This window comes from Gorilla gorilla, chromosome 7 (genome assembly GCF_029281585.2).
Source record: "Gorilla gorilla gorilla isolate KB3781 chromosome 7, NHGRI_mGorGor1-v2.1_pri, whole genome shotgun sequence".
Classification (NCBI taxonomy): Eukaryota; Metazoa; Chordata; class Mammalia; order Primates; family Hominidae; genus Gorilla; species Gorilla gorilla.
The window spans coordinates 35,330,568-35,346,461 of NC_073231.2; the positions used below are offsets into that span (position 1 = coordinate 35,330,568).

General features: G+C 36.6%; 1 protein-coding gene across 4 annotated transcripts in view; it reads left to right on the plus strand.

The window, feature by feature from the left end:
* The window catches only part of WRN (WRN RecQ like helicase), a 140,591-nt gene that overhangs the window by 60,080 nt on the left and 64,617 nt on the right, over positions 1-15,894 (plus strand). For all 4 annotated transcript variants that reach the window (XR_008667714.2, XM_031013995.3, XM_055348365.2 and 1 more), the window contains 2 exons: positions 3,229-3,311; positions 7,297-7,403. Coding sequence is in view for 3 of the 4 variants with exons in the window: in XM_031013995.3 (XP_030869855.3) it covers positions 3,229-3,311; positions 7,297-7,403 (190 nt within the window). In the remaining variant the exon portion in view is untranslated. The remainder of the gene's footprint in view (positions 1-3,228; positions 3,312-7,296; positions 7,404-15,894) is intronic.

Consider the following 15,894-nt stretch of genomic DNA (forward strand, 5'->3'; position numbering starts at 1 on the left):
GCTGCTATACACATCCTTATAAAAATCTTTTTTGTGAACATGTTTTCTTTTTTTCTAAGCATTTTAAATCACCTTTATTGAGGTGTAATTGACTTACAATAAATTTTATATGCTGAGAATGTATAATTTGATAAGTTTTGACAGGTATGCACTCATGAAACCATCATCACAATCCAGATAATGAACATATTCATCACCCACAAAGTTTACCTTTTTGTTTTAACCCCAGTCACCGGGTAACTGCTGAGCTCCTTCCTGTTACTGTAGACTAGTTTGCATTTTCTAAACTTATATACATGGAGTCAATCATATTTTATGTGCTCTTTTTTGTCTGATTTAAATAATGCAGTATAATTATTTTGAGATTCATTCATGTTATTACAGTGATTAATAGTTCATTCCTCTTATTGTTAAGTGGATTACATTTTATGGATATCCAACAAGTTGTTTATCCATTCACCTGATAGACATTTGGATCGTTTCCAGTTTTGGGTTATTACAAATAAAACTGCTATGAACATTCGTATATAAGTCTTTGTATGGACATATGTTTTCATTTTATTATATATGAAGGAGCGGAATGACTGGAACATGTGATGCATATATGTTTAACTTTCTTTTTTCTAATTGAGATAAAATTCACAGAACATAACTTTTACCATTTTAATCATTACTAAGGTCCAGTGGGTTTTGGTATAGTAATAATATATAACCATCATAATTAATTCCAGAACATTTTCCTAACTCCCAAAAGAAATTCCGTACCCATTAAGGAGTCATTCCCTATTTTCCCTTTTCTTTTCTTTCTTTTTTTTTTTTTTTTTTGAGTCAGGGTCTCCCTCTGTCTCCCGGGCTGGAGTGCACTTGCATGATCTTGGTTCACTGCAGCCTTGATTTCCTGGGCTCAATCGATCCTCCCACCTCAGTCTCCTGAGTAGCTGGGACTGTAGGCATATGTTACCATACCTGGCTAATTTGTTTTATTTTTAGTGGAGATGAGATTTTGCTATGTTGCCCAGGTTGCTCTCAAACTCCTGGGCTCAAGTAATTGTCCCACCTCAGCCTTCCAAAATGCTGGAATTACAGGCGTGAGCCACTCTGCCCGGCCTATTATCTCTGTTCTGCCCACTTCCAACCACTAATCTACTTTCTGTCTCTATGATTTGCCTATTCTGGATGTTTCTATAAATTAACTTATACAGTATATGGCCTTTTGTGTCTGGCATCTTCCACTTAGCATAGTGATATCAGTACTTCATTCGGTCTTTTTTTATGACTGAATAATATTCCATAGTGTGGGCATACACATTTTTAAAATTCATTCATCAGTGATGGACATTTGGGTTGTTTCCTTTTTGGCTGTTATGAATAATGACACTGTGAACATTTGTGTACCAATTTTTTTATGAACGTAACATTTTTAACGCTTTTGCATCTATGCCTAAGAGTGGAATTGCTGGGCTATATGCTAATTTTTCAAGAAACTATGAAGCTTTTGAGAGTGATTGTATCATGGGATATTCCCACCAGCAGTGTATGAGAGGTCCAGTTCCTCCCCATCCTTGCTATCACTTAGTCTGGCTGATCTTTAACTTAAGCCATTCTAATAGTATCTCATTGTATTTTTAGTTTGCTTTTCCCTAATGACTAATTATATTGAGCATTTTTCATACACTTATTGGCCATCTGTATATCTTCTTTGAGGAAGTATCTGTTCAAATCTTTTGCCTATTTTTTACTTAGTGAGTTTTGATAGTCATTTCTATATTCTGAATATAAATTATTTATTTGATATATGCTTTGCAAACATTTTCTCCTAGTTTATGACTTTTCATACTTTCCACACAGTTCTTTTGAAGAGCAGCAGTTTTTCATTTTGATAAAGTCCAGTTTGTCGATTTGTTCTTTTAGGGATTTTGCTTTTAGTGTTTTGACCCAAGGTCACAAAGATTTGCTTTTATGTTTTCTCCTAAAAGTTATATAGTTTTAAGTTTTACATTTAGATTTATGATTCATTTTTAGTAAATGTTGTCTATTATATGAGGTATTGATTACAGTTTATGTATTTTTCACATATTGTTCCAGCTCCATTTTTTAAAAAGACTATGCTTTTACACTGAATTGACTCTGTACCTTTGTCAAAAATAAATTGACTACATATATGTGGGTCTATTGCTGCACTCTCTATTCTGTGTTCTGTGGATCTATTTGTCTGTCTTGATTGGTGTCTTGATTACTGTAGGTTTATAATAAACCTGGAAATCAGGTAGCGCAAGGCCTCTTGCTTTGCTCTTTTCTTTCAAAGTTGTTCTGGCTATTCTATGTCCTTTGTATTTCTGTGAGCATGTCAGCATTACCTTTTCAACCCATATGCCTGCTGGGATTTTGATTGAGTTTACCTTGAATCTAGATATCGAAACAATTAGCTGTCTTGATAGTTATTGTTGCCATTTTATACCGAAGAAACTAGGCATACTAAAGTAACTTGGCTAACATCACTTACCTTGTAAGAAGTAGAACTGGGCTGTTTGACATCAGAGCTTATTCTTTATACCATTTCCTATGTTAATTAGAATACAATATTAATTTCATAAAGGTAAAGGCATATCTGTTTTGTTCCTATTTGATTCCTTGTGAAAGCACAATGCCTAGCACACAATAGACACTTAAACTTATCTGTTGAATGGACAGGTGAATGCTTTTAAAGTCTTTCCATATAGAAAATTAAGTTTCATTACATTTGACTTGATCTAGGTTTTCATTTCATAGAATGGAGAGCAGACTCTGTAAATATTTTGCCCCAGACCTAGCCTTATTACAAACATTGTCTTAATTAGGATTCTGTCTACCCAGAATAGAAATTAACTCAAGCTAGCATGAGTGCATATTGAAATTTATATTAAGGATAAAGGAATGTCTCATAGATCCCACTCAAAAGAAATTAGCCAGCCCTTAGGAAGAGACTGGAATTGGGTTTGGAAAATACAATAGGTCTTTCTTTTTATCTGTAGTCTTTAGTGAGTCTTCCTCATTTTTCTCTCTGAAGAGATAAGCATTCTCTGCATATATATAGCATTCTTTTAGATTTTCGTGACATAAAGTATTATTTAAACATTCATAAGGTATCTTGATTTTAAGTTGTAATTCCTTGAGATGATTGTTTTCTTTATTGTTAATATGTTTCCCTTCCTGTTTTGTTTTTCTTTTTTGTTTTGTTTGTTTTTACAGAGGTAAATACCGGATTGTATACGTAACTCCAGAATACTGTTCAGGTAACATGGGCCTGCTCCAGCAACTTGAGGCTGATATTGGTAAGTGATAAAGAAAGATCTCTGTAAATACTTACTGAGTTAATATTTAAAGTTAAACCTATGGATGGACACTGGATTTCACTTCTGTTAAAGTTTATTTCAAACATTACTTCCTCCAGGAAATCTCTGACTCTCTAACTTCGTGTTTCACCTATCTTATCCCATGATACTCTATAATCTTATATAAGATATATAATCTTATATATCTGTTTTCTTCTGCTAGGCTATAAACTTTTCAAGGGAAAAATATCACTTTTTAAAATTTATGTTTCCCCAGTGCAGTGCTTGGCATATAGGCACTTAAACATATTGTTGAATGAATGTTGAATCCTAGGTTCTGTGAAATTTTAATTTACTTGTTTTTCATGTTCTGTATCTAAATTAAGTCAATGTAGTGGTTTTGTACCCTCTTTGTTCATAAGAATCACTTTTCAAACTTTAAAAAAAATGTAGGTAACCAACACCCAACTTCGAAAATTCTGATTTAACAGGCCTGGGTTGGCACCTGGCATTGGTGGCTTCTCACAGGTGATTCTGATATATAGCCCGGGTTGGAAACCACAGTACCTTTGATTAGTTGCCACTAGTGAGTATGATTTATTACAAAAACCAAAAACTTAGATAAGTCAGAGTTTATTTCCTAGAACGTGTAAATATAGAATTAGTCAAAAGCTGATAGCACTTTTTTTGTACTTAAAAATATTTTAAGCCTCAGTATAGTGAGACCTCGTCTCTACAAATAATTTTTTAAAAAATTGGCCGAGCCTGGTGGTGCATGCCCGTAGTCCAAGCTACTTGGGAGGCTGAGGTAGGAGGATTGTTTGAGCCTGGGAGATGAAGGCTGCGGTGAGCCAAGATGATGCTACTGCACTCCATCCTGGGCAACAGAGCGAGACAATGCCTCAAAAAAAATTTTTTTTTCTTCTTGGTGGTTAGGCTCAACTATCCAAGAATTGCAATCATGGCTTCTATTGCAAATGCCCCTATTTCACACCTTCAGTTGGCCTAACCAAATTTAATTTTTCAATATCATATGATCTTTTTGTATAATTATGTATTCAAATAATTCCAGATAGGTTAGGTTTTCGAATTGCAATGTCTCATTTAATGGTTACTTTCATATAACTGTAGGAAAGCATTTGATAATTTTTCCAACAATGTAATGAAAACAAACTTGTATCTTTTTTAGTATGTGTTAAAACCAACAAAAGAATGAGGGCAGCAATTAACATTTCATTAAATATATTAGCAACGAGTACATTTATGAGCTCTTAAACTCCCTTATTGACATACTGTATTTTTTGCCTTTAATGGACAATGAATTTGATATATTTCCTATTAGGTTGTATGAAGTTATTGTGAATATTTCACTTTGGATTAAGAATAACTGCCCTATATATAAATTTCATGGTTGTATTGCAAAAGCTGGGGTCTATGTCCATAGTGGTTTGGCTACGTTTTTACTATTTGCTTTGTTTCTGTGATAGTGTTAAATGAATAATAAGCGTAAGTATTTAAGCAAATACTTAATACTTCTGACAAGTAGTTAGAACTCTCTATTTTTGTTTTTTTGTAATGGATGAATTATGGACACTGCAATTATTAGAGCAGCGTACTTTGCTTATGATGGATGAAAATGTTCTCTGGTTGACTCAGTGTTGAATAAAAAGGGATAAATGAAATAAAAATTATTTTTGAAATATTTTCCTTTGCCTTTTGTTGCGGGAAATTGTACAATGCTTGCAAAAATGAATATACGCAGGATGTTATTTGTACAGCAGTCTGACATTTAGCTAATCAGATTCCTCATTTTTAGGTAAATGTTAAATTACATAAGTAGTCTGGATTTTTAACAGAAACAGCAAACATAGTTTTATAGGGAGGCTCCTTACCAACCAGACTTTTAACTTAAGTGAATGTTGGCAAAAGCTTGTCTAAACTGATTTCCAGGGATAAGGTTTAGCTCCATTAAAAGCTAGTTTGTCAAACCTGTAACTAAAGCTTTTAAAAAAAGGAAAGTTTTAAAATAAAAGAGACCATCATTCTGTTTTAACCTATTTAATTTAAAATCTGGGCTGAAGTAGGAGTATTGCTTGAACCCAGGAGTTCGAGACCAGCCTGGGCAACACAGTGAGACCCCATCTCTGAAAAAAAAAATGAGCTGAGCATGGTACCTGTTATAGTGCTAGTTATGAAAGAAAGAAAGAAAGAAAGAGAGGGACAGAGAAGGAAGGAAGGGAGAAAGGAAGGAAGGGGCTGGGAGCGGTGGCTCACACCTGTAATCCCAGCACTTTGGGAGGCCGAGGCGGGTGGATCATGAGGTCAGGAGATCGAGACCATCCTGGCAAACTTGGTGAAACCCTGTCTCTACTAAAAATACAAAAAGAAAAAATTAGCCAGGCGTGGTGGTGGGTGCCTGTAGTCCCAGCTACTGGGGAGGGTAAGGCAGGAGAATGACATGAACCCGGGAGGCAGAGCTTGCAGTGAGCCGAGATTGCGCCACTGCACTTTAGCCTAAGAAAAGGAAGGAAGGAAGGAAGGAAGGAAGGAAGGAAGGAAGGAAAAATCACTCACTCAGGTTTAGTTTCAAAAGGCAAAGCAGTGATAATATTGAATTTTTTCCAGCCACTCAGTAGTACCCAGAGAATTTTGATACAAATAACTGACTTTGCCCCCATGTTTAGTAGGTTTTTTTTTTTGTTTTGTTTTGTTTTTGTCTTTCTTTCTCCTCCACACTCTCTTAGGACTGTTGTAGCTTGTAATGTCAGTGAATTGTAATTGTTTATTTGCATGTCTGTCTCCTCTTTTAGAATTGTGAACTCCTCAGGTCATGGATTGTATTTTATTAGTCTTTTTATTCCTAGAAAAGTGTTTGGATAATAATAGATATTTATTAACCATAATAGGAGTAGTAGCATTTTTCTGTGTGTATGCCAGGCCCTATTTTAGCATTTTATGTGAATGATATAATTTAATTTTTAGAGCATCTAGAAAATGTTAGGTACCATTATTATCCACATTTTACTTGTGAGAGGACTGAGACTTGGAAAGCTTAAGTAACTTGCTTAAGGTAATACACATGGCAGATGGTGGAGCCAGGTTCTGCATCTGGGCAGTCTGACTTTAGAGCTTTTTAATCATCCGCCTCCTAGTGTCCGAACATTATTAATGCTCAGAGAAGTATCAAAGAATGATCATACTCATTGAGGGAAAAAATTATTCTTAAGTATCAATTTGTTAATTGAGGACGAAAGCACTACTGTTACTACTGTGAAAAATCTGAAGACATTGTCACGGATGATTTTACAATAAAATCCTTTTCTGACATGCATTACAACACACTGTTGATTCCGTTTCAATGTTTGTGTCTGGTATGGGGGCAGAGTAGAGAGGCTACTACAGGAAGAAAGAACAAATAACATTTCTTCTTACTACTTTGTGCATCATGTGATTTAGCTCCTCCCATACCATTTTACATTAGAAAATGTGGCTGTCCTCCTGTGCTCTAATACTGGCATTTCAGAGGACTCTTTGCAATATGATATGTGATCAATCATGGATGGCGATGCAGTTAATTTCAGTAGAAATTTGCTGATTCTTTTTATCTCTTTTAATAGCTAATGCATGAGATAAAATTGAAGGTATTACCAAGGAGAAATGCAGGTGGATAGTTTTGGAGGCAAAGTCACAGTAAGCAATTCATCTCTCCAAGGAATAGTGATGAAAGCTGAGATCCAATAAATGTCTTGTTTGGATTAATACATAAATATTTCCTTTTAAAATTCTTAAGCCTTTTATTCATATATCTCCCCTCTCCCTATTTCCAATAATGATTTTTGGTGTTAATATGATGATATTTATGCTTCTGTTTTTATAGGAACCAAATACTTTGATTTGGTTATTTATTCTCCTTTGGAGATGTAGATGAGTTTATTTTTTCCTTTCGAGCTTTATCTTTTCCTTTATGTGTTTTTCTTTTTTACAGGTATCACGCTCATTGCTGTGGATGAGGCCCACTGTATTTCTGAGTGGGGGCATGATTTTAGGAATTCATTCAGGAAGTTGGGCTCCCTAAAGACAGCACTGCCAATGGTAAGCTTTGCCAAGTCTGATGTCCCGAAATTACATTCTTAATAAGGAGAGCGTTCAGGATTGGGGAGTGGTAAAGAAGCTGAAGACTTCACTATAAAGGAGCAAATGGATAATGTAAAAAGAGAACTATTTTTTAAAAAAATGCTAAAGTTGGTATATAATCTATTGAGGAATATAATAGAACAAGGCTTGACAAACCTTTTCTGAAAGGACCAGATAATAAATATTTCAAGCTTTATAGGCCACATGTAGTCTGTATCACATATTCCTCTCTCTGTTTTTTCTTTTAGTAACCCTTTAAAAATATAAAGAGTTACATTTTTCACTGGTGGGCCATAACAAAACAGGCTGTGGGCCATATTTGTCCGAATGTCTTCTCAGTGATCTTTCATCCATATGTCCTTTTACTCTAGGATGCTGTGAAATCCCGGTTACCCCTTCTTGTATCACATTGAAAACCTAAAGTTTGAGCTATTCTATAGAAATTTTATTAAAGCTTTTGGTATTAGAATTTCCCTTTCTTCCCTAATTATAAAAAATAGCAAATTTTGGCCGGGCATGGTGGCTCACGCCTGTAATCCCAGCACTTTGGGAGGCCGAGGTGGGTGGATCACCTGAGGTCAGGAGTTCGAGACCAGCCTGGTCAACATGGTGAAACCCTGTCTCTACTAAAAAATACAACAATTAGCTGGGCGTGATGGCAGGTGCCTGTAATCCCAGCTACTCGGGAGGCTGAGGCAGGGGAATTGCTTGAACTCGGGAGGTGGAGGTTGCAGTGAGCCGAGATTGTGCCATTCCACTCCAGCCTGGGCAACAAGAGCGAAACTCTGTCTCAAAAAAAAAAAAAAAAAAAGCGAATTTTTACATGAATATTCTACGTGATTGGCATATTTACATGAATGGTTTAAAAACCCACAATAATAGCACTGTTTTATTTTTTATTTTGAAAATTGTAGATTCACAAGAAGTTGTAAAAAAAAAACCTATATAGAGGTCCTATGTACCTTTCATCCAGTTTCCTGAACAGTAACATCTTGTGTGACTATAGTACAATATCAAAACTAGGGATATGACATTTGTACAGTATCTAGAGTTTATTCCTATTTCTCTAGTTTTGTAAGTACTCTTTTGTATGGCGTGTGTATTGTTCTATACAGTTTAATCTCATGTACATTTGTGTAACTACCACTGCAGTCAGGATGCCAAATGTTCCCTTACCACAAAGCTCCCTGGAGCTGTTCTTCCCACCCCTAGCCACTGGCAACCACAAATCTGGTCTCTATCTCTAAAATATTATTTCAAGAATGTTATATACATGGAATCATGCAATTTGTCACCTTTTGGAATTAGTTTTTTTCACTCAACATAACTACCTTGAGATCTACCCAAGTTGTTTGTGGTCCTGTGTTGCTTAACAACAGGGATATGTTCTGAGAAATGTGTTCTTAGGACATTTTGTGATTGTCTGAACATGGACTTACACAAACCTACATGATAAAGCTTACTGCACACCTAGGCTATATGATAGAGCCTATTGCTCCTAGGCTGTAAACCTGTACAGATGTTACTGTAATGAATATTGCAGGCAATTGTAATACAATGGTAAGTATTTGTGTATCTAAACTTATCCAATGTAGAAAAGGCACAGTAAAAATACAGTATAAAAGATAAAAGATTGTATACCTGTATAGGGTGCTTCCTGTGAATGAAGCTTGTAGGACTGGAGTTGCTCTGAGTGAGTGAGGGAGTGGCGAGTGAATGTAAAGGCCTAGGACATTACTGTACACTACTGTAGACTTTATACATATTGTACACTTAGGCTACACTAAATTTTTAAAATTTTCTTTAAAAATTTTCTTTCTTCAATAATAAATTAATCTCAGTTTACTGTAACTTTAATTCATAAACCTAAAACATTTTTTGACTTTGGACTCTTGTAATAATTCTTAGATTAAAACATGAACACATTGTACAGCTGTACAAAAATTTTTTCTTCCTTGATTAATGCATTCCATAAGGCTTTATTTTAAAATTTTATTATTTTTATTTTTTAAACTTTTTTGTTAAAAACTAAAATACACACATATCACAGGGTCAGGATCATCAATGTTCCTGTCTTCCACCTCCACGTCTTATCCCACTGGAAGTTCTTTAGGGGCAGTAACACTCATGGAGCTGTCATCTGTGATAACAATGCCTTCTCCTAGATACCTCCTGAAGGACCTGCCTGAGGCTGTTTTACAGTTAACTTTAAAAAATGAATACGTAGAAGGAGTATACTCTAAAATAATGGAAAAGGGTATAGGTAAATACGTAAACCAGTAACATACTTGTTTATTATTCATCAAGTTATATACTGTATATAATTGTATGTGCTATACTTTTTAATGCCTGGTAGTGCAGTAGGTTTATTGACAGCAGCATCACCACAAACGTGAGCAGTGCCTTGTGCTAAGACATTATGCTGGCTATGACATCACTTGGTGATAGGAATTTTTCAGCTCCATTATAATCTTATGGGACCACTGTTCCACATGTGCTCTGTCATTGACAGAAATGCCGTTAAGTACCACATGACTATTTTTCGGTAGTCTGTTCCTTTTTATTATTACAGAGTATTCCATAGTATGGTTGTACCACAGTTTAACTGATCACCTGTTGAAGAACTTTTGGGTTGTTTTCCAGTTTTTGACTATTATGAATAAAGATGCTATGAACATTTGTTCATATCTCAAAGGTTCTTTTTTTTTTTATTTATTTTTCTTTTTTTGAGACAGTCTGGTTCTGTCACCCTGGCTGGAATGCAGTGGCGCGATCTCGGCTCACTGCAAGCTCCGCCTCCTGGGTTCACGCCATTCTCCTGCCTCAGCCTCCCGAGTAGCTGAGACTACAGGCGCCCGCCACCGTGCCCGGCTAATTTTTTGCATTTTTAGTAGAGGCAGCGTTTCACCGTGTTAGCCAGGATGGTCTCGATCTCCTGACCTCGTGATCCACCTGCCTCGGCCTCCCAAAGTGCTGGGATTACAGGCGTGAGCCACTGCGCACGGCCTTCAGAGATTCTTTAATGGGTGAATGGTTAAACAACCTGAAAATATAAAAGTTTTCATTTCTCTGGGATAAATGTCCAGGAGTGTATTTTTAGTTTTTAAGGAATTGTCAACCTGTTTTCCAAAGTGGCTGTAGCATTTTACATTCCTGTCAGCAGTGTGTGAATGATCTAGTTATCCTTGCCACCGTTTGTTGTTGCAACTGTTTTTTATTTTAGCCATTTCGATAGGTGTCGAGTGGTATCTCACTTTTAATTTGCATTTCTCTCATGGCTAATGATGTTGAACGTCTTTTCATATACTAATTTGCCTCTGGTGAAATTTCTTACATAATTGGAGTGCTTGGTTTTTTCTGTTGAGTTTTAAGAGTTTAAAAAATACATTGTAGATATGAGTCCTTGGTCAGATACGTGGTTTCAAATATTTTTCACTTTGTAGCTTGTCTTTTCATTTTTTTTACCGTGTCTTTCACAGAGTAAATATTTAACATTTTAGTGAAATCCAGTTTATCATTTTTTCTTTTATGGATTGTGCTCTTCATCTAGCCCTAGATCCTGAAGATTTTCTCCTGTGGTTCTTTCCTAAAATTGTTACAGTTTTATGTTTTAGGTCTGTGATCCATTTTGAGTTAAATTTTGTATAAGGTGTGAGGTTTAAGTCAAGGTTCGTTGTTTTCCCAATAGATTAAATTGCAGCAGATCCTTTGTTGAATAGGCTGTCCTTCCCCTGTTAAATTGCGTTTGCCACTTTGTTGAAAGTCATGTGGGTGTATTTGTGTGGGTCTGTTTCTGGGTTCTCTAGCCTGTTATATTAATTTTGAACGCATAAAGTTGGCTTATGTTTAAGTTTTCTTGGTAGTAGCGAGGCAATGGTGCGTTCTGAGCCCAGGATTTCACAGTTTTGTGAGTAAACTGTGTTAGAAATTGTTATTCTTTTGGTAGGTTGTCTAGTTCAATTTCATTACTCATTAATCTTGCTTATAGATAGCAAATTGAGAGGCATCTCAAAAATAGTATCTTTTGTTAGCTTATCTCACAGAGTTTGGTTGGAGCAGATATTAAAACAGAACAAACCAAAAAGAAATTAAATATACTAGTTAGCAAGTTTATATTGAGGGAAAATCAAACCATGTGAATTGAGCTCCAGTGATGTGGCTGGCCTTGGGTCAGATTTTAGTATCATGGTTCAACAAGGTAGCTATTAAAATCTTCATACTTTTTCTTGAAATAATTCTTTAGTAGTCACATAGGACAGCACACACTCCTGGATTTCTTCTTTCCTTACTGTCTCTTTATTCTCAGCCTCCTGTTTCTTCTCATCTCCCTGCCCTTTTAATGTTGGCCTTCCAGAAACCTTAGTCTTTGGACCTACCTTTGCACTCATTTTCTTGGTCATTTCACCCAACATATAGTTTTATGTTATTTTATTTTTTTTATTTTTGAGATGGAGTTTCACTCTTGTTGCCCAGGCTGGAGTGCAATGGCGTGAACTCACCTCACTGCAACTTGTGCCTCCCGGGTTCAAGTGATTCTTCTGCTCAGCCTCCCCAGTAGTTAGGATTATAGGCACATGCCACCATGCCTAGCTAATTTTTGTATTTTTGGTAGAGATGGGGTTTCACCATATTGGCCAGGCTGGTCTCGAACTCCTGATCTCAGGTGATCCACCTGCCTTGGCTTTCCAAAATGCTGAGATTACAGATGTGAGCCACCACGTCCAGCCTACAGCTTTAAATATCAAGTCTATACTGAGGACTCCCAAATTTTTATCTCCATCATAGACTGATATCAGCAGTATATGAGTGATTCAGTTGTTTTTGCCTCTTTGCCAGCATTTGGTGTTGTCACTATTAGTTCATTTTAGCCATTTAATAGAATATATGTACATATATATGTGTGTACACACAGGCACACATCTATATAACTACTCAACATGCCTCTGGTGAGATGACCAACAGGTATCTCAATCTGAACCTCTTCCTAACTGACTTCTGCATAGCACTCCAGATCTGCTCTTTCCTCACTCTCCTCCATCTTGTTTAACAGCAGCTCCATTGGCCAAAATTTTGGAATTTTCCTCAATCTTTTCTCTTTTTCTTACACTCCACTGTTTATTTAAACAGTAAGGAAATCTCGTGAGGTCTTCAGAATATATGCAGAATTAAATCACTTCTCTCTTGATCCCTGCCATTCCCCAGGTACAGGCCACCATCTCCTTAGGGCCTCCTGCTTTCACTCTTCCCATCCCTCATTCTGTTTCAACACAGCGTCCAGAGTGATACTTTAAAAATGAAGTCTGATAGATCATGTCTTTGGCTCAGAACCATCTAGTAGCATGCCATTTCATCCTAAATAAAAGCAAAAGTCCTTATGATGAGTTACCGATCCTCATGTGATCTGGCCTTCCATTTTCCCTCTGATCTCATTCTCTACTGGTCTCCTCATTCACCGGATGCAGCCACACCGCCCTCCTTGTTTTTCTTTGGACATTCCAGGCATGCTTCAGTGCCTGGGCTTTGCGCCTGCTGCTTCCTCTCCCTGAATACATTTCCCCCACATTGTCTATAGGATGTTCTCCCCTACTTCTCTCAGATCTCTTGGATTTAGGCCTCCTGGGCCACCATATTTGAAATATCAGATTAGTTCCCCCTCCCCCATCATTCAGCATTCTTCGTAAATCTTTGCTGTTTTAAAAATAGCACTATCACTGTCTGACTTACTGTGTTATATTTTGTTAATTTTCTGTGAGTTCTTCTTCACTAGAATATTCTTTGTAGGGAGGAGTTTTTGATTGTTTGGTTTATAAAATCTGGAACAATACCTGGCTTATAGGAGGTGCTCAATTTATAATGGGGTGAATGAGTGAATGAATTATGATGAGAAAGCTGAGAATCAGTAAAGTGACTTTCCAAAACAGGTAGTGGGCAGTATAGAGTTGGGCCATAAATAGCTACACCATACAACATCCTGCTAGTTTCTAAAGCAAATGATTTGAAAGAGGCATAAAACATAATTTCTGCCCTCAGGTAGCTCATAGTTCAGTAAAGGAGTTTAGATTCATACCTATAACAGTAGAAGTAATAGCACCAAATGAAATATGGTATTATGAAGTGGTACAAATAATATAAAAAGATGAACAGTGTTAGTAGTACATGTTTAGAAGGGATTTCTGTGGTGAAAGTCACTAGGCACAGTGCACCTGGAGGACCGATTTCCATTAATTTAGAATGGTTTAAAATAAGCTTTTGGAAACTAGGAAGATTACTTTCTGTAATCCTTTCCTAGGCCTTTGATTCTAGAAGGATTGTGTTAAAGGAGTTTTAAATATTTTATACAGTTCTTAAACATTGTTAAGCTTGAATTAAATCTTTTATTATGTCTGGCCATGGACGTCATTGGATCATTTTCGTTTCTTGGGCGGATTAATAAAGCACATTCCTTCTGTTGGGCCTCCAGTGCGGGGAGGGTGTTGGCCGAGCAGTGGCTGAGAAAACGTTTTTCCCCTGGTGTTTTCAAGAACCCTCTTTATTAGCTAAGTGGTGAGACATGCCACCTGGTGGTTATAGTAGTATCATTTTTCTCACTGTTCTTGGTGCTTTTCTTCTCCTTCTGATTCCAGTTATACTAGGACAACTGCTATAAACCTGGAATGTTTCACACTATATTATTTCAGTAATTTCAAAAACAGCAGAAATCACTAAGCTGTTTGGCACAAAGATTCCTATTTGGAAGGAATCAGACAAAGTGAGTGTTGAGAAAGAACAGCCAGGCAGAAAGCTTTGCATCAGTCTTAAAGTTCTTTACATTTCAAGTAAGAGGAACTGTGAAATCCATAAGACATGTGGGTTTTTCTATTACTTTCTCCCCAGTATCTATTACAAAGATCAGCACATAGTAGGTACTCAATAACTATTTAGAATGAGTGCATGAATGAATGAAGTATGTGTGATGTTATGGAGTACAAAGTTAGAATTAGCAACATGACCTGAATTTAGAAGCAGGTGGGATACTTATACTTTTCTCAATCTGTGGGCACCACACCGTTGAAGTATATGTCTAAGATTAATTTATATTTGGTTGTTTGATTTAGCAAAACTTGCTGCCTGTTAAAAAAGAAATTAAGACCTGTCAACTTAAAGATACATTTTGTGAGTTAAGAACTAAATGACAGTATAATTTATTACCCAAAGCAGTTTGCTTCTGAAAATTAAAGAGTTCAAGCTATTAATAATTATGCTGTCACTGCAGGCATAAACTGGGAATGTCCCGGCAAATGAGGATGTATTGTCACCTTTCTCAGCCTGCCTGTGTGTTGTTTTTAAGCTTCACTCTAGTTTATATATTTTAAATGTCATAAAATACCGCATACTTATAAGAGAAAAGGTTCTATTCATTGCTGAAGTGGAAGTTTATCATTAATTTTTATTTATTTATTTATTTTTCCAGTTTTGGAATTCTTTATTACTTTGAACCCAAGAGACACTGATAACTAGCACAATCCAGTGAAACAGAGGAAGCAGCAGCTTAAACAAAGGAAAAATACATTTAAGATTATAAGTCTGGTTATAAGCTTAAAAAGTGACCCAGAAAGGGATATCATTGCTAAAAAAAAAAAATCCCCTTGTGACCTGGGTACATTTTGCAAAGCCACAGGTTTGCAGTGTTACACAAGGGCCAAAGGAGGCCATGAGTTGTCTTTGGTTGTGGGGCCGGAGGGTAACTGTTCATGAAAATAGTGAGTGTCTGAAGATTAAGAAAATCATGCTGCAGCAGAGGAGAAGGGAGAGGAAGGCAGGAAGGGAAAGGAGATGCCTGAGGGTCAAAAGCTGAGCCCAAGCCTAAGCCCAAGCTCAAGCTCAAGCCCCAGCATGGCACAATTTTGTGAATTAACTCAGGCTGAGTCACCTCCAGTCTTTGGAATGTCATCTTATACTGGTACTGCTGAGGCAGAGGGCAGTAATTGGTGCTTTGGGATAGGAGAAGGGGCAGTTGCTGGAATACAAAATTAATAGTCAGCATCCCAAGTTCCTCAATTGCAGCCAAAATACATGTGTTCAGGCCTTTCGGCAGTACCGCCCCCAGAACTACCAGCTGTAGTGTGGTCCATTCCCAGACAGCAACATGCGAGAATAAGTTTACAATACACTCAGCCCTTGTGGCTTAAGATCAGGGTCTCAGAGGCTGTGACAACTCACGATGCTGAAAATGTATCCAATGAAAACGAAGTAATAGCTCGTTTAGTAGTAACGAAGTACTGTTAATTTTTAATATAGTCTGTTACTTTATTTTCTAATTGTAGAAGCAACATTCTTAACTATATCTTTCTAGAATGTTGAGGCAAAAGAGTAAATTTATAGTGATTTTCACTGTTACCAGATTGCTGGAATAGGGAATTTCTGGTAGCAAGATGGGAATTTTTAAGTTGGAAGGGTCTAACACATCATA